Source organism: Tenebrio molitor, chromosome 1 (assembly GCF_963966145.1).
Source record: "Tenebrio molitor chromosome 1, icTenMoli1.1, whole genome shotgun sequence".
NCBI lineage: Eukaryota > Metazoa > Arthropoda > Insecta > Coleoptera > Tenebrionidae > Tenebrio > Tenebrio molitor.
The window spans coordinates 11,337,722-11,355,745 of record NC_091046.1 but is presented as its reverse complement, the minus strand read 5'-3'; the positions used below and the strand labels follow the sequence as shown (position 1 = coordinate 11,355,745).

The 18,024-nt window shown below is 34.0% G+C and overlaps 2 protein-coding genes and 1 long non-coding RNA gene across 6 annotated transcripts; 1 reads left to right on the top strand and 2 right to left on the bottom strand.

The window, feature by feature from the left end:
* Positions 1-916: 916 nt before the first annotated feature.
* On the top strand, positions 917-2,199 carry LOC138125801 (uncharacterized). Its single transcript, XR_011157526.1, has 3 exons — positions 917-1,034; positions 1,088-1,210; positions 1,274-2,199. It is a non-coding gene; the product is annotated as an uncharacterized lncRNA (long non-coding RNA).
* A 24-nt stretch (positions 2,200-2,223) lies between these two features.
* Coq4 (Coenzyme Q4) lies at positions 2,224-8,869 on the bottom strand. 4 transcript variants are annotated; one of them, XM_069041302.1, is made up of 7 exons: positions 8,715-8,869; positions 5,861-6,080; positions 5,643-5,812; positions 5,456-5,585; positions 4,044-4,137; positions 3,827-3,993; positions 2,991-3,125 (listed from the first exon to the last, which is right to left on the bottom strand). In XM_069041302.1, the coding sequence occupies exons 1-6, from the start codon at positions 8,745-8,747 to the stop codon at positions 3,831-3,833; spliced, it is 810 nt and encodes a 269-aa protein (XP_068897403.1). In that variant the 5' UTR covers positions 8,748-8,869; the 3' UTR covers positions 2,991-3,125; positions 3,827-3,830. The 4 variants fall into 4 exon arrangements, with proteins under 4 accessions (XP_068897413.1, XP_068897394.1, XP_068897422.1 ...); XM_069041312.1 differs by lacking the exons at positions 3,827-3,993; positions 4,044-4,137; positions 5,456-5,585; ... (1 more) ...; positions 5,861-6,080; positions 8,715-8,869 and adding exons at positions 2,224-2,608; positions 3,299-3,779 and having other exon boundaries at positions 2,666-3,125; XM_069041293.1 differs by lacking the exons at positions 3,827-3,993; positions 4,044-4,137; positions 5,456-5,585; ... (1 more) ...; positions 5,861-6,080; positions 8,715-8,869 and adding exons at positions 2,224-2,608; positions 3,299-3,700 and having other exon boundaries at positions 2,666-3,242.
* Positions 6,178-8,670, bottom strand: frc (fringe connection). The gene has a single exon (XM_069041280.1). It carries the CDS (start codon positions 8,401-8,403, stop codon positions 7,402-7,404), a length of 1,002 nt encoding a protein of 333 aa, XP_068897381.1. The 5' UTR covers positions 8,404-8,670; the 3' UTR covers positions 6,178-7,401.
* Positions 8,870-18,024: the final 9,155 nt, after the last annotated feature.

Genomic DNA, 18,024 nt, shown 5'->3' with positions numbered 1-18,024 from the left:
TTTGATTTCTAATTTAAAAGAAATAACACATTTGATTTAGTAGTCGCTGCCATTGTATTGTTGGTTGCGGCAAAATAAAAATTCAGAAGTACCCTTCTCGTGAATAACCCTGTACTGTGTTTTCAATTTGGTTGTAGGTCGTAAAATTTTATGGTACTTTTAAGTTAAAGATCTTGCGGGACTTATAAATCCTAGTTTACCACTAGCAGGTAATATTTTAAGCAGGGTTGTATTGTACATTTTGTATATTTGCATTGTACGGCAAACGGCACGCGCCGCTTCCCAACCTTTTCAAACCCAACCATTGTGCCCGTTAATCGCTCATAATATGCAATAAAATTTTACGACCTACAACCAAATTGAGAATACAATATGTATGTAGTGAATAGCGGTACGCTGTAGTTCTTTACTTGAAAGAAATAAAAATGGAGTAGCAGGGGAGCTATTCATCATGTATCAACAAGGGAGGTTAAAAAACTTCATGATCTGACTTGATCGAAGCAAAAGATAATTGAAAAATTGTTTATATTTTTTTACATACCTACCTAATTTTTATCGGTAACATCGATAAAGATTTTTCCAAAAACATTTCTCGGTAACTGTAGTAACTTCCCATTTGTTGAAATATTTTTTCAGCTAAGAAGTTTTTCAATTGAAGGAAGAGGAGAAAGTTTGAAGAAGCCATCTCTGGAAAGTGTGGTGATAACGTGTTGTAGCGGAATTGGTAAAAGTTTGCAACAGCAACTGCTGATAAATGGTCAGGTGTTTGGTGAAACAAGTCTTTCTTCAGTTTCTTCTTTATTATTGCTGGCTCCTTTTTGCGAATTCTTCCGCAAAGTTGATCTTTAAGAGCACTTTCTGACGATGTTTTTATCTGTGAGTAATCATTCTCATCCATCTTGAACCTTGAACCTCCCTTGCGAATAGAATTGTTTTCGCCTTTTTCGGGTAATGGAATTAGGTTTCATCAGTGATGATAAATTTTCTCACTCTCGTTACAGAAAAGTATTACTGCACTAACTACTGAATTAACGGTGATTTAGTAATTGTCATGAAAGGCAAAACATTATCAGTGATATTTTTCTAGGTTGTCTTCTGGATTTGCCGTGAATCGCTCAAAATTGTTCTTTGTGACTTGCCATTGTTGATATAACATGTGATGTAACGCACCCTCTCTTCGTTGAGATGGCCACGACTCCTGCTATTTCACGTACGTCGACAGTCCTTCAGTCCCACTTTGTGGATTTTGCTACTTATTGCATCATTATTACAGTTGTTGACTCGGCACTGCACGGATCATGTTGAATACTCTCACGACCATGTTTGAAAAGAACTTCCAACTTTTTGATGATTGCGTGTGAAGAAAAGTACGCATCGCTATCGGCTTTTTAATTCCTCTTAGGGATACATTCTTGTACCTATTATTATTTATACAGGGTGAGTCAGGAGGAGCAGTCAAAACTCCGTGAGTGTATTTACACGTGAAAATCATGTTAAAAAAACTTATATGTTCTCATTCGATTTTCATTTTCAATTTCTTTTTAATGCTAGATTGTTAGACATATGGAGAGCTGATCAAATTTCTGTCGTAAAAAGGAATTTGAAACTTTATTTTTTCTACTTTGCGTTCGTACTGATGCTATTACGATACTGTTTTGCGTATCGTAATAGGAAAAGGCGTGATATAATAATATGTACCTACTAAAAATAGTGAAATTTAATTTTTTAATTTTGACGGATACTGTGGTGTCGCAGCAGACCGCAGCCGTGACCTTGGGTGGAATCCTTCAGACTTTCAAAATTTTTTTTTTCATTGAAAAAGTGGCAAAGTAGAAAAAATACTGTATGACATCTCGTTTATAAGGCATTTTATCGCACTTACTCCTTTAGGGCACTCCTCGCTACGTTCGTCGTGCTCTAAAACCGTGCGTGCGATAAAATGCTTCTTATAAGACTCGTATCATAATATCCTATTTCGGTACAGCTGAATATACTTTAATTTACATAATTTTTAATTAGTAATTACCAATAACAGATTTGGCAATAGAAGAGATATTTTAAATCATGTACATATTACTATATGAAAGATTGGAAAAAATATATAAGGAACATAAATAAGTTAAATAACTCATTTGTATCGTAGTATTTAATACGCTCGTAAATAATAAAAAATGTTTTTTGAAATTATGTTGAAGCTGGAAAATCACGATTTCGAAAAGTTGAATTTTTGTGAAATCAATATCAACATTTTAATTACATTATACAGTTTGTTTATTTAAAAAAGCTGTTCATAATACATTAATAAAAAATACTATCTTCAAAGAAATTATGGTAAAATTGTTAAAACACAAATTGCACTTAATATTTGGCGTTATGTTAGTTTTTCACTTCATTCTGTTCAATCACAATATCTTCTTGTTTGATGTGATTTTCTGGAGAAATAAGCTGCAGTTTGTTCAGTAATTCATTTAGTTTTTCAGCCTTCCTCTCTTCATTCTTCTCAATAATGGTGCACAAATGCTCTGTCAACATTTCTTTCTTCTCTTCCTTCTGATGTAAAAGTACTTTAGCATCTAGAAATTCTTTTTCTATTTTACGATACCTTTTCCTAGCAATAAAAATGTATTACTTCAGATAAAACCTATGAGGTATCAAACACACTTACTGACATTCCATGTAGTCAATACTGGCAAGTTCAATTTGCTTACGTAATATTTTCACATCACTGGATAGCATAGCATCTAGTTTCCTAAATTCTTCCTGTATTTCACCAAGCTTCTGAGCCTCTTCTTGTGTCCTTTTAGTCCTGTCAGCTAAAGCTTTTGCTAAAAGCTCTTTCCGTTTTCTATTTTGTTCCTCAATAAACTTTTGTCTAGCCTCAAACTCATCCAAATCCTTAAACTTTCTGTCACTCTTTTCAGATTCAGGTTTTTCTGATTGTTCTTCCTTAATTTTTTCAACTTTATGTTCCTGGCCCAAGTGACTATTTTCCGCATTCTTTTCTACGTTGACTGAATTATCAGACTTGTTTGGAACAATTACACTGATACTCTCTTCAGCCTTTTCTGCTTTAGCTGGATTATCAGTCTTGCTTGGAGCACTTAATCTGGCATTTTCAGGCAACTCTTGAACACGAACATTATTAGTTGTGTTATTGTTTAGGACTGTTTTAGATCGTGAAGCATTTGTTACAGCATTAGGCTTGAAGGTTACTTTCTTCAAATTTTTATTGGGGCCTAGACCTTAGCAATATAACAACTATAAAAATTTAATTGTTCAATAGAAGCGTGAACATTACCTTTTTGAGATTTGTTAACATTTTGTGCTTTAGTCAATTTACGAATATCATCTTCACTGAATCCAGAAAAGGACATTATTGTTTATACGTTTACAACTCGTAGAATTATTGCTCATAATGAGGTTAATAACATTGACAACAGGGCAAACTGTCAAAATTAAATATTAAGTGGGAGGAACTTAAGTAATTTGCGCATGGCCCTTTCGTATGGCGCTTAAGATATAAATTTAATCTTAATTAAAATCTTGTGTTACACGAATGTTTTGCAGATAAAAAATAATCCGTAAGTGTTCGACTTGGATTGAATAATACCAAGGCGATAATACGGAAGGTAAATTCATAACCTCACAAAGTTTTTATAATTTGGGGGCATAATTTAAACAAAAAAATATACTATAGTAACAGATGGCAATGTATTAACTTATTGTAGATGTGTAAAAGTTTTATTTACAATAACAGAATCTAATAAGGTACAACAAATAATACCTAAAATAAATACAACATGTATATTTGTGTTTGCCTACTTACATTTTTATTTCGTTGGCAAAACCAACGGCTTTATGTTAAGTTCTTTGTGCAGTTCAGAAAGGGGTTGTTCCCAACGTCTCTCAAAAAATGTATTCAACAGAAACTTACTATTTTGTGCGGTTTCAATGGCCCACGGTAAACAGTATTTTATATAAAAGGCTCGATTCCTGAAAATTTCATTTAATATCCCGAATAACATCTCACATTCGTTTATTACTTGGGTTTTAATCTTACAGGACCAAAAATTGCTGCCCCAATACACATCGGTAATTTCGTTTGGATAGCTTCAAACCATTTGACAGTTACTTCACCTGTACAAAAAATATAACACTTAAAATACTACAGTAACAATTTCTCACATGAGATGGCAAAAATGAATCTTTAAAGAGCCAACATATTTGCGATTTCTGTTTTTGATAGATCTGGTCCATTTTTCTCATTGAAGTTATGAAAACCTTTAAATACAGTTTTGTCATTTTTTGGCACTTTTCACAATATGTAAGTGCCGTCAAATTGACTGATATGGACTGACATTTTCAAAATTTGATTTTATCACCAACATAAAAAAGGTACCAAAAACAAAAGAATTTGAATTTTGCAGTAATTCAGTAGGTACAATAAAAATAAAATCCCTTCTAGTTACTTATGACAAAAAAGGACAAATCGCATACGAAAATTTAATTTTTTCACGATCGGGAGTAGAAATCAACTTTTCGGGTGTCAACATCGTGACAGAAGTAGAGCATTTTCTCCCTAGGGAGTTTTTATTTTTTTGACAGTTGTGACAAAAATTTAATGGGAGTTTTCATTTTTTTTGACTGTTGTGACAAAAATCTAATTGTGTTGTCAAGGCAACTACTAATTCCATTAAATTCATCGAAAGATGACAACTCATTTGTCATCATTTTTTTATTCTTAAAATTTGAGATTTTTGTGCTGTTTCTACTCCCTACCGTGAAAAAAATAGTATATATACTTCTGGAGAGAATGCTCATTTTTCCCTCGGTGCTTTGTAGCCCTCGGGCTTCGCCCTCTGGCTACAAACTGCACCTTAGGAAAAATCATGCATTTCTCTCCCTCAATATATAATATACTATTAGTCAAAAATAAATTTAACTACGTCGCATCCCAAGAAAACATTGAAATTAAATTAATTTAACATCTGGTAAACAGAGCGTAGGCTATAATTCCCCTAGAATTATTTTTAAACAAATTGAAATCATTTTTAGAAACGTTCTTGAAGAAATTCGGTTTATGTATTGCTGACTATATGCAGCGTCATTTCGATTAGTAGAAAGTGTTCATAAAAAATGTTAATACCGCAATTAAACTAACCACAAAGAAAAAAACATGGAGTGACGCAACAATGTGCTTATCACTATCAAGAAACATACATAAGTAATGAAACAACAAAATGAAAACGCGTGGAACTCACACATGTAAAATTCTCATAAACCACTGACGAAACACATTTGCTTTTCCTTCTTTGTTAATTTCGTTTTCCAAATAAACGGCCTTCATTAATTGCTTTGATGTACAAATACCGCTAACGAATAAATTAATGAAGACCTTGATCGATCGATGATGACCTAAGCACATAATAAATTGCGAATTAGTAATTTTCCTCACCCAACATATTTGTCGGCATTCCCAAAACTGCGTGAATCAAATCGTGAGCTTCTCTGTACCTTTGTAATACATAGGCGGCGTTCACGTCATCGATAAATTGCACATCCATTCTTGAATCCGGGGTGACATTCTAAAACACAACACCATGACTAACAAACAGAGCAGAATCGCCCAACAATTTACTGACATTCTTTTCCAAAAACTTCACATAAGTCCCTCCCAAAGTATCTTCTGGTAATGTTTTCAACTTATCTAAGTCGACAGTTTTCGTATTAATCCTAGGCCTCAGTCTTAATATTTCCGACCCTTCGTCAGAGCTCTCCATTCTCTTCATCATGTACGCGATGGCAGACGACCCTTCAAGTGTTTATGTGTAATAAAAGAATCGAAAAAAAGCAAACTTACCTGTCGTCTCTCCTAAACAGGCGATCATGTCGGCCCTGTAGGGGTCAACTAATGAAATAAACGCTGACCCAACACTGAGAAGGCCTCTTTGAAAATTGTTAATCGGGACACGGTTCTTTTGGAAGTCGGCTTCAAACCCTTCGTAATTGTTTGAACTGATCTGGGCAACGCTTCGTGAGAGGAGACTCCGAAGTTTGCTATTAAGACGCGAATTTAACATCTAAAAATTAGAATAATTCGTTAATTAAATAGAAAAAAAAAACTAATTATGTTCTCGTTGAAAGGTGCTCAATGTGACTGGCAATGAAACAGTGAAATAAAATAAAATGGTTCTATTTATTATCAACATTAAAATCACAGGATTATTGATATTGCAACGGAATTAATTACAATTTGGTATATACAATTTTGGTACATAGATGGTGATAAAACACTTTGGTAATATGCATAAATTAATCAAGCCTCGGAATATATCAGTGTCCGCTACGTAAGTAATTTTCATTTTTTCAATTGTCAGTTTCAACAATATCGAAATAAAAATTATAAAACTGCAATTAAATTGAGCAGATGAAGGACGAAAAGCTAGTGGCAATACATTACTGCTTTCACTTCGTACTAAAAGTATCTAAGTCAAAAGTTTTACAGTCATATGGTAAGCATTTTCTAACTATGTTAACTTAATGAATAGTGTTTACTTCTAAAATTCAGTACAAAATAAGTAGATGGCACTACATAAAATCTGAATGCATAGATATTCTGAATGTGGTTAAATATTGATAATATACAAGTCTGTAACAAAAACAATTTCAATTCAATTGTAATTTTCGTGATGCACAATTTGCAGTAAACAGTCTGATAATACTGTCAACAAGATAAAATTACAAGAAATCAAAATTTTTGTTATAAAATTTACTCACTTTATAGCGACTACTTTGGACCGCTGGTCACTTTCAAACCACTAATTTTGACTTTTTTATTTGTGGAATTTATTGCCTATTTATAAAATAATTATGTACAAAAACATCAGTTTAGATCGAAAGTAAGTAATAAAAATAGACTATAAAGGCATAAAATTGCAACAAATTGATACATCCTAAAGACTTACTACGAAAATACTTGTATACAAACAGTTTGGAAGTTTATTTGTTTAATTCGTGATAAATCTATTTGTGCGTTTCAAGTAACATGTTGAGATACCTGTATATTATCAATGATCCCCAGTTTGATATTACAAGTATTTGCGGCTTAAAATATGTAAACAAATGTGATTGAGTAAATATTTGTAATTTCTATTATTAGTTGGCTACTAATAGTGACATAATTATGAAACACACATAGAGAAATCTAATCATAACTAATTATTAATAATTTCTGCGGTTTTTCTTTTACTGGCAAGATTCTAACGTTGGGGAACGTTCAAAACAACGATTTTACAAAAAAGTCTGACATCTATTTCAATAAACAATAATTATCAATTTAGTTTTAAATATGGAAAACTGTGTTTTCACCCTGTGATAAAAAAAGAACTAACAAATCTTGTACTATACAACGTTCTCAAGTTTGGACGACTTCTCATTTGCTAGTGGCACATACGCTGGTGAACTGTCTTTCTTCTTAAATGTAACGTACGTATAGATTAAGCTTCCGAAAACACTAATGTTGATGCCGACGAAATTAACCCAGGAGAAGATGTAATCTCCTCCAATAATCATTCCTAGGTAGGTAACACAAATGTTTTTCAAACAACCGATAATTGTGGTAGTTAGAGCTGAGTTATAGTATGTACACAGCACTACACTATAAGACAACACGAAACCCATGACACATGACACCAAAAATTGAGCTAGGAACAAGGCATCATCCCAATACTTGTAGTTATAAGCGGTGTCCAAATCACCTGTGTAGAAAGCGAAGAAAATCGCCGGAACTATCATGAACAGTGCGTTGTAGAACATCAGTCCATATTTTCCCAATTCTTTGGAGTCTAGTTTCTTCTTCATGTACACACCGTTGGTTGCGGTGAAGAAATCGTTCAGCAATACGAATATGTAGCCTTGCAGGTTGAAAGCAATGTCGTTGCTTGCTGCAACCACTGCACCGATTATCATGGTGTATACGCTAAACTGCACGCTGAAACTAGGTCTGACGCCTAGGATGTACAACTCGAGGATCATCGTCATTAAAATCGAGAACCTTCGAAGAGCGGTGAACATTGGGAGGCTCAGCTGTTTGGTTCCTCCCAACCCGAACAACATGTTCCCGATGTAGATCAAAGGCAAGGGAAATATCTTGCTGAACGTGTTTAATTCAAAACTGGGAAAACTCACGATTCTTAGTTTTTTCCCCATAAACAAGACAACGATGGTTGCAACCATTTGTCCAATACCCAGCACTTGAAATGATGGGAACTCGTAAGTTGTGAGAACAGTCTTGTTGATGACAGTGATCATGAACGAAGCCAGGCCGTAGAAGACGGCAGAGAGGATCTGCTTCCATAATAGGGATTGATTGTTTGCGTCGTCCAAGCACTGAGCCAGGGTCATTTTTGTGTTTATTGTTGTGCACTGTGATGTTAACAAATCATTCTAAGTAAAACCATTTGTAAAAATAAGACGCGGACACACACGTCACCGTATTCGATCAATGTAAACTGCCGATTAATAAAATTTCAACGTACATTTTGGGAAGGAGAGAATTGTTTGTTTAAACTGTCAATTTTGTATGAAGTAGCAGTGTAACTTTTGCCTGTCACACAGATTAACCTGTCATCCCCACCTTTCCACATTGTTGAGGTTAGGTACGATTAAATACGATACACCTCATTATAGAAAATTAAAACTGCCACATTCCTTACCTTAAGTTTTGGTGCTTGCTTAATAATAATCATTTAATTATTAACTTCAAGGATATTAGAAATTCAAACAACAATAATGGATGAAAGAAACCTAATATATCGACACCTCACATTTTTTTAACTGCTGCCATCTTTGAATGACTGCGAGTAATACTCTTGCATTAGAGTGCAGGAAATATGAAGAGTTTCCTGCGAAAGTAGTATTAATGTTGCAGGAACGGTGATAAAGAGGACAGTAAGCTTTCGTTTTTAAATTGTTTGAACACGTTATAATATTCATATTCAAATACATAATTATTATTACATATATTGTACTATTGGGGACAAAATACTTTGGTCGTCATTCTTCTGTTACTTCAAAACAAATTAATGTAAACCAAGCATTAACGTCAAGTCAATAGTGATGACAATTTCAAATTATTGACTTTTCTCTTGTCAAAAATATGGCACCTTCCACCATTCAAAAATTTAGAATCATCTCCCTTGTTTCTGGGGGATTGTCCATGGGCCAAATTGCCTTGTGGAAATCTTTTCAATTTTTTCTCCTAGGAATATCTCCTTCAGTTGTCCATTTTTCGGTATTTAAGATTTTGCAATGATGAGTTTGACAGTGACAGTGGTTGACAGTAGTAAAAAATAAGGTTAACCGTCCTAATGCTTGCTTTACAACTTTATGTCAGTCAACTGACTTTGACGACCAAAGTAATTTGTCCCCAATAGTAATAATATACAGGTTGCGATCAAGGGCGTAGCAAAGGGGGGGGCCAGGTGGGCCCGGCCCACCCCAGAATCCTTCTGGCCCACCCCAGAATAAAAGTAAAACACATTAAAAACAAGATACATCTGCAATATCTATGTTATCATCTGTCTGTGGTTTAAAATCTGGCCCACCCCAGCAAAAAATCATTGCTACGCCCTTGGTTGCGATTATGTATGGAACCGACTCCGTCCTAAAATCGTTTACGCTATTTAGAGCCCTGAAATTTTAAGCTACTAAACAAATTAAAGACAAAAAAAATATCCATAAGTTTTCAAAATACAAAACCAACTTGATTTCTTTTTAATGGCAACATGGGTTAATTGGGGCATCATTAAAAAGCTTATTTTTTTAGAATTAAATGATGTCAAAGGTTTAGTGATTTGTTGAGCAGAATCTTAGAAAAAAATTAAAACTTAATTAAAATAAAATGAAAACACGTAAATGAAGCAGCATTTAAAGTCCGTCAAAAATGCAAGAAAACCAAACCTATGGTAGTAGAAAATGTCGCAATTCAATTATTTCATTTTTCATTGAAATATCTGATTGAGAATATTAAAATTTTTGATATTTCAAACTTTATCATTCAATTAGGTATTATACAATAATTGTGTTCTAAGTTTTGTGCTCTTAAAATTTGATATCATTTCACACACTTTGCACTAAATGCTTTCAATGAAACTAAAATGATAAAACTAAACGAAGCAAGGAAAATTTAATAAAATGTTTCAATTAATATTTGAACAATAGGTATATTTCAAATTTATTGAAATTTTTTTTTCTAAGAATCTATGGAAAAAATCACCAAACTTATTATATCATTTAAATCTTTAGAAAATAAGCTTTTTAAGGATTTCCCATTTAACTCATGTTCTCATTAAAAAAAAAGTTGGCTTTGTATTTTGAAAAATTATGGATAAAAAATAGTATTTAATTAAACTCGCCTTCGGCTCTCCAGTCATATATCCTGTCGCCAGTAAAAACCCTTTTTACCATGCTAGTAATGTTAAATATTATAAAAGTAGCTTTCAATGGGCTGTATTCTGTAACTGCTCCGCTAAATTTTAAAAGGCGTTAAATTAAGTTGTCATAGCAATGACCAATCAGGACTTGAAATTTTAAATTTTAAACGACGCTAAAATTTTAACGCCCCTTTAAAAATTACGCCCCAATGAGTCCTAAGTCCGTTTAAAATTCCAGGGTTCTAGCTTAAGCTGTATAGTTAACTCAAGTTGCAAAAAACCACTTGTCATTTGCAACAACATTTTTTCAATAGTTTTGAACCAAATAAAGGCATAAAGGGACCAGAAAATCATAGTTGGGTTTCAATACTTTCAATATAAGTACAGTTTTAAAGTAATTTCAAATGACTGATGCCATAAAAATGCTGTTGCAAAAAACCACTTTGCCTTACTATGTTGGTACTATTTAAAGCATGTTTCGGTATTTCCATTGAGGTCTATCCTATTGAAAAAAATTCCACTCTTTTAAAAAAATGTGTTAAGTACAGACCGAAACACAAAATACAGGGTGATTCTGAAATAAGTTTGAAAAAAAAACCTGGTAATTGGTGATAATGAGAAGTTATAGACAAAAAAAGTTGCCCGTAAGTCACAAACTCCTCTGGATCATTTCCATAGAAACATTTACAAAGCAGTGTGCTTGCACCTACGACTTTATTGTGGAGTTGATGTGGCAATGGTTGCTAATGAAGTGAACAAATTCAGACAAATTTTCCCTATTCATAGGCGTTGAAAATACAAAAATATAGGGTAATTTCCATCCTTTTGATTTCACCTCCAAAAGTCATTTACGCAGAATTAATTTGTGTGAAGGATAACCCACATTTTTTTTCCAAACCTATTTCAGAATCACCCTGTACATATCTACCTAGGTTGGATAATGTGGAAAAATTGTCAAGAGAATAGTTCTTCACAATTTCAACAGATAGGCTGAAAAGCAAAGTTTTCGTTTTCCAAAGACAAGAAGGACTGCATGGAAAGGGAGAACATAATGAACCAAGTGAAAGTGACAGCGAAAATGAAGACAACTCAAGGGGCATCGATGAGAATATGAGGGTTACTTAGGTGGCCTTTGTAAAAACAATGAAGGTTACTTGAATGAGGCAGACTGTTTTGCTTTGAATTTTTAATAAATATACAGGGTGTTTTCGAAGTTGAGGCGTTCCTTGTAACACGAGGTACTACACATTATTCTTAAGAATTTTAGCCTAAATCTTCTTAGTAAAATGTTTGTATTAACGGAGATAATTGATTGTATATTCTTATTGTTTTCTAAAATTTTAAGTCCGGTCCTGTCTATTTCTTCGCTGTACTAGATTAATAACTGACGTAGCCCAGGATGGTGTCTTTCTGGAAATCGCTCTGCGTACTCTCTAGACGCCGCAGACGCCGCAGCTGCATTCTGATAACGTGATAACATTAGCAACATAGCTGTGAGCTCATTATTTTCGTAAAGATAAAGCCATTCCGACTAATTACATCACAACTCTGACAGTATTTTTGATTAACGTCCATACTCATTTGATTTTTTTTTGTCAATTCTAATTTCTAACAAATCAGCGCAAATTTGAGCGGGACCGGTTTCAAAAATTTCAAAAAAATTAACTTATTGTATCTTCATTGCCGTACACATTTTACCAAGGTGATTTTGGCTAAAACTCTTTAGAACAATGCATACTATCACATGTTAAAAGGAACGCCTCTACTTCGAAAACACCCTGTATATAATAGTTGCTTGTTTGATTTAAGTCCAGACACTTTTGTACCGGTCCCCTTTCAATAATATACAGAGTGTATCTAAAATGTGTGTTAATTTTAAAATGCAGCAGAGCTTGTTAAATGAAACGTTTTTTTTCTATCTGAATTTTTTTTACCAAAAAGCGTTACAATTTGATGTAAAATTTGGAATAAATTAGCCATGAAAATGTATATCCGCCTATGGGTACGGGCGAAAATTTTCTGTTGTGTTAGAAACGGAGCAGTGGCGTAGCAAGAAACCATAGGACCGGGTAGCAAAATAAGTTTGATGGGCCCCCAAAAAAAATTTATTAAACAAATAAACAAAGTAGGTAGGTACAAACAAATAAAATATTAAAATTCTTTTTCCTTGCTTTAACGAAAAAAGATCTTTTAGTGTTTCTTGAGCAATAGAACTTCTAAGACTATTTCATTCACCTGTCATTTGTTAAAAATGGACCAATAAAAACACAATTTTACACATTTGTTACCATGGTTTCAAAAAATTGGATCGAATATTCCCACTCGTGGAAATTGTGTCGGTAATACCACTAGTGATCCCAGCGATAATTTTTAACAAATGATTACTTCCAAATGGACTCACGTGTCTTTTTTGTGTTGTTGGAAACATTTTCATCGATTTCTGCGTTAATTTCTTCTTCCGATTTTCTGCCAAATTGCCAAAGTTGGTTCATGGAATAGTCCTCCGAATACAACTCGTAGTCCAAATTATGTAGACTATTTTTCAAACTGGTTTCACTCATTCAATTGTGCTTGGGAATCTCACTCGTGCTGACGCACTCGTGGATTCATTCCCAAGCACAATTCATAATTCGTGACCAATTTGAAAAATAATCGACATAATTTGCACTACTCGTGGTATTATAAATGATAATTTTTGATTATTTTTAGTTTACTAAACGATCTTTCTTCTGTGGCAGTTGTTACAGGCAGTGTAAAATATAAAAAGAATGCAGTATACACATCTGCCACATCACTTTCTAGACAAGAATAGTTTTTCATTAAAATGTTTTCTTGTAGTAATAGTAATTTTTTCGGCTGCTAAAATTCAAAATTTTTACAAAATGTATTTCACTCCAGTAAATCGGGTTTGTAGTTGGCCACATACAATATCCATTGTTGTAATAAAAAAATATATATTTTAAACATTTCTTCCATGGACTGAAACCTATGATCAGTTGATAATTCATCATAATGTTTTTTTACCTTTGGTTGGTGTGAACTTTGAAACATGCTATTTTAACTGTTTCATTCTTAAAAATTCAAAAGAATTTCTCTAATTTTCTAAGGTAGATTGAATCTTTCCTAAAGTATTTACTGCTTCTCCAAGATCTAGATTCTTACTCTGTAATAATAATTTGGAAGCAAAATTAACTTCTACCAAAACTTTATCCATCATTACACAAATAAAAATAAATTCGAATTTTGTCATTTGATTTTTAATACGAAGAGCTTAGGTTCTTTCTTCCAATTTTTTACTTTTTAAATTGACAAAAACATTCAGTGGCAGAGTGGCGAAAGAATTTGGGATTGCTCTCAAGTGTTAGGGAACGTTTATGTTGGAGCTGAGATGAGCGATAAGAGCGACGATAAGAGCGAAGTACCATGGTTTTCAAATGGCAGTTCGCTGTTATCGCCGCTCTTATCGCTCATCGCAGCTCCAACATAAACGTACCCTTACTATCAGACTTTTATCCGTTTGATTTATTTTTTACTGTAAAAAAACAAATCCTAGTTTAAAAGAAAAACACTGATCGGGCTTCAAGGGCCCCTTTACCTTCGGGCCCGGGTAGCATCGCTACCCCCTGCTTCCTGGTAGCTACGCCACTGAAACGGAGCCTTGTCAAAAAGTTACTTTGTTATAGAAAAAAGTAAAAATCAGAATTAAAATTCTCATGGTTACAAAAAATAGAGACTATACAAAACGACTCATCTGGTAAAAATTTGCGGGCAAAAAGTCTTGGAAATCTTTTGTGAATTTTTTAAAATGTGTAAATTGGGTTCTTTATGGCATGAGTAGGCTAGTTTAAAACGCGAGTGAAACATTTTAAAGGCCTACGAGTGTCATAACGAACGAGGTGAATACGTTTTTTTGTTCGACGAGCCCCTTAAAGGCTCCAAATTGCTAAAAATATTTAAAATTAGCTTGATATTTCGTTTTGGCAAGTTGTGACATTTATCAAAATTCGTTCACACAGTTCACACAAATTCTGACAATATCGAACAAAAAAAGTTTCATAAATTGGCGAGTTCTTCCACTGGTTCAAATTAACACACGTATTTCAGATACACGCTGTATTTTTTTTTTTTCAGCAAAGAGTCAAACTAATCTGCAGTTGTCATGGGTAACACTGAATAAAAAAATTGCAAGATTCGTTAACCGATTATCCTGAAATGCAAATTAACAAATCGAATAAAAAGCAGCAGTTAAAATATTGAATTTTTATAGAAACTAAAAATAACATAATCTGAAAAATACTAGTGTTGTGTTATGTAGAGTTGTGTTGTAAAAGGAGACAATGCATATGATGAGATATCTACTGCAACGCCTGTCCTGCACTTTCCACCATCAATTTTAAAATACGTATTAGCCTTTGGATTCCTGCAATGTTACGTACGCCACTAGGGCGCACCCATAGGTTCATTTGTAATGAATCACTACGTACACTACGTAAATATTTGTTGTATTAAGTAAGAGATCGAACAAAATATTACTTTCGTCTGAACAATATTGCCGCGTTACATTAGATCAAAAATCATTAATTGTAATTAACATAAACGGTCAAATTTAAATTTTGTGTTGAATGTTCGTTTAACATTTTTGATGTAAGAAGTGAAAAATGAATTTGGCAGACATAAAAGTGCCGTTAGAAAAGTTGCTGAACTAGTGTTTTCAATACTGTAAAGCTGTAAAAAGACTTTATTTATTTGACAAGAAACAGTATAGGGTAAAAATGATAATAATAATTTATTAGATAAACAATGTCCCAAAAGTGTCCGATGATGCCTTTTTAACGATTTCATTTGGTTGAAATAGGGTAGTATGTAATAAGATATCAGAGAGGTACCTACAGTTAATTTCAAAATTATCGAGTAGGTACACCTCAAAAACAAGAAGTCGATTTATTACAGTTTTTTCCACATGTGAAGATGCCTTTTTGAAATTTGGCTGTCATATTTTTATATAGGTTAGGTAAGTCCAATTTAACTTAATTCCCGAACGAGACACTTCTGAAAGTTCTAATAAATCGAAACATGAATATCCGCAAAAACGATTTAAAAACCGAGAGTGACAAAACACGGACAAAACCTTGTTTTGAATGAAATAGCCGAAAAACACTTTAAACGCACAGCCGCAAAAACGTGTAAGATTAAGAGTGAAAACGAAGTGAAAGGAAAAGTCAAAGCAAAAACCACAACTGCCGTACTTACAAATCTTACAATTATTTATTAGACACAACGTTCAAAATGTCGGTCGTGGTTTCTAATACACGCCTGTGCCCTTCGATGTAGATTGTCCCGAACCCTTGCAAAACTTGCTGCATCGTCCGGGATTTGCAACAACACTATTAGCATAAAATCAGGTTGATCGACGCACATTTGAATCACTCACAAAACTCTTGCTGACGAATGCAATCGAAAAGTACCATTTTCCCGTAGACAATAGCCAGAAATGTTTGCGAATGCGGAACACGACGCGCCGGAAACTTTTCGCGATACAATACAAAGCTTGTGCCCTTAAGGCAACACCATCTGCACTTCCGTAACAAAGTACCATATCGGTCATTTCACTATTGGTATAATTTTCCATGATAATGACACACTGAAACACAAAATTCCAACCAAACATTAGCCGAAGGTCGCACTGAAAACAACTAATCGGCACGCGGTACTAGCACCCGCGTAACAAAACTTTTTGCACCTTGTTTGCGTTGCACTCGATAACTTTTTAAATCTTACTATTCGTCCTAACGTGATTTCAGTGGCGTACTCAACTTTTGTGCTTGAACTGTACATGGCTTTTCTGCCCTTATGCGGATCTATAGTGCAAAACTGAGTGTATGTGATTTTCACAATTGGTCTGAAGATCCTGGGGTTTTAAGATTGTGACGTATTTCAAATTCACGCTGTATAGTGATAAGGGTGGAAGAGAAAAAAGAGAATCATATGGTAGATATTAATTGAAAACCATTTTAATAATAAATATTTTAAACTGACCCTAGTGAATCGCCCATACCCAAATAATGACAAAATGTCTTCTGAAATTAATGTATTAATCTGTAAAAATTCTCATGAAGTAATTAGAGTAATCAGTAATCACTATCCTTTACAAGAAGTGTTGAAAGTGACCGGCGTTATTGTCAATAAATACTGAAATGAAAATTATATTTCGAAAAAATGATACATAAAAATTTTGTTGTTCTTGACGAGAACTGTCACTGGTTAAAATTAATGTACTTATTTCTGAGACACGTTGTATAGCACATTCACAACTGTCACCACATTATACAGGGTTATTCTAAATGATTGTAGTCGAAGTAGGCGTGAAAACTGAATGTAAAATTTACGATTGCCGCTCCACATAAAAAAACATCAAAATGATGTGAATAAGTGAGTACACAACGTTCACACACGGGAGTTAAATTGGGTGCAAAACAACTCAATATTTCTGGATTCAATCGTTAATTTAACAAAAATAAATAAAAATCTCATCACCGCACTTTTCACCTAAAAAATGACAGTGACAGCGACAAAACTGACAGTTCACATGACAGCGGCAAAAATGTAATCACATGGGCATGGCCTACTTCGACTACAATAATTTAGAATAACCCTGTACAACGTGCTTCACGCAAGAGAACGAGCCTGACGATAAATACAACCCAATATTCGATTTCCATGAGTAACTAGGTGTAATAAATGATGTTTTGACAAAAAGTAGTTTGGACATTCCTGAATTTTTTAAAATTTCCCATTTTTCACACATTCGTGGAAAAGCTCTCCACGATTGTGTTAGTTATAGGGGTGGTGTCCAAAACTACAATTTATAATTTTTAATGAGTCTAGTCCCCATTGTGAAATGTATTTTGTGTTGCGTTTAGACTTTGTCAGGCTCGTACTCTTAGGTGAAACACGTTGTATTAACTCATGAAAAACTTTGTAAAACGGAACGAAAATAATTTTTGTCGAGTAAGAGAAGCATTGTACTCAGGAAGTGATATAATTTTAATTTTGATTCTCCAGGGCGATTCGGATTCTTGTCACATGTGTTTCGCAACCGACACATAGGCCCAGTTGCGAGTTATTTAAGGGATGTTTTGACATTCCTGGTGCGATCGTTCCACCGCAGTCCTGCGGGGTGTGGACAGGCTCTACTCTGCCGGGCGCATACATATACATAGCCGTGCATATTTGATGGCGATCTTTGGCAAGTCGTCGCCGCGGCCGCGAGAGGCCCATAACTCATATTGGAAACTCGTATATCAGACGCTATCAGCCGTTACTACAACGTACAACATTTATCACCCGTTCAAAGTCGATTTACATAAGAAGCGACACCGAATTTGTCACAAAATAAATTCTTGTTAAACTGTTACGTCGAAAGAGACATCGCCTCATAAAAAATAAACGGCACATTTTACCAATCTTTTACCATTGCTGTGTCTTTATACATGTTTGCATTTGCTCTATACTTCTGGTTATTTTATTGGCCTCTCAAAAACAGAATAGTTTGGATATTTTATCTAGAATTTTATCTGTGCGGTATTTACTG

Coding starts and splice junctions, on each gene's coding strand:
- frc (XM_069041280.1), bottom strand. CDS start 8,403: ATGACCCTGGCTCAGTGCTTGGACGACGCAAACAATCAATCCCTATTA.
- Coq4 (XM_069041293.1), bottom strand. CDS start 3,374: ATGTCCTTTTCTGGATTCAGTGAAGATGATATTCGTAAATTGACTAAA. Junction 3,243..3,298: donor TGTTAACAAATCTCAAAAAG/GTAATGTTCACG, acceptor TATATTGCTAAG/GTCTAGGCCCCAATAAAAAT. Junction 2,609..2,665: donor ATTGACTACATGGAATGTCA/GTAAGTGTGTTT, acceptor TTTTATTGCTAG/GAAAAGGTATCGTAAAATAG.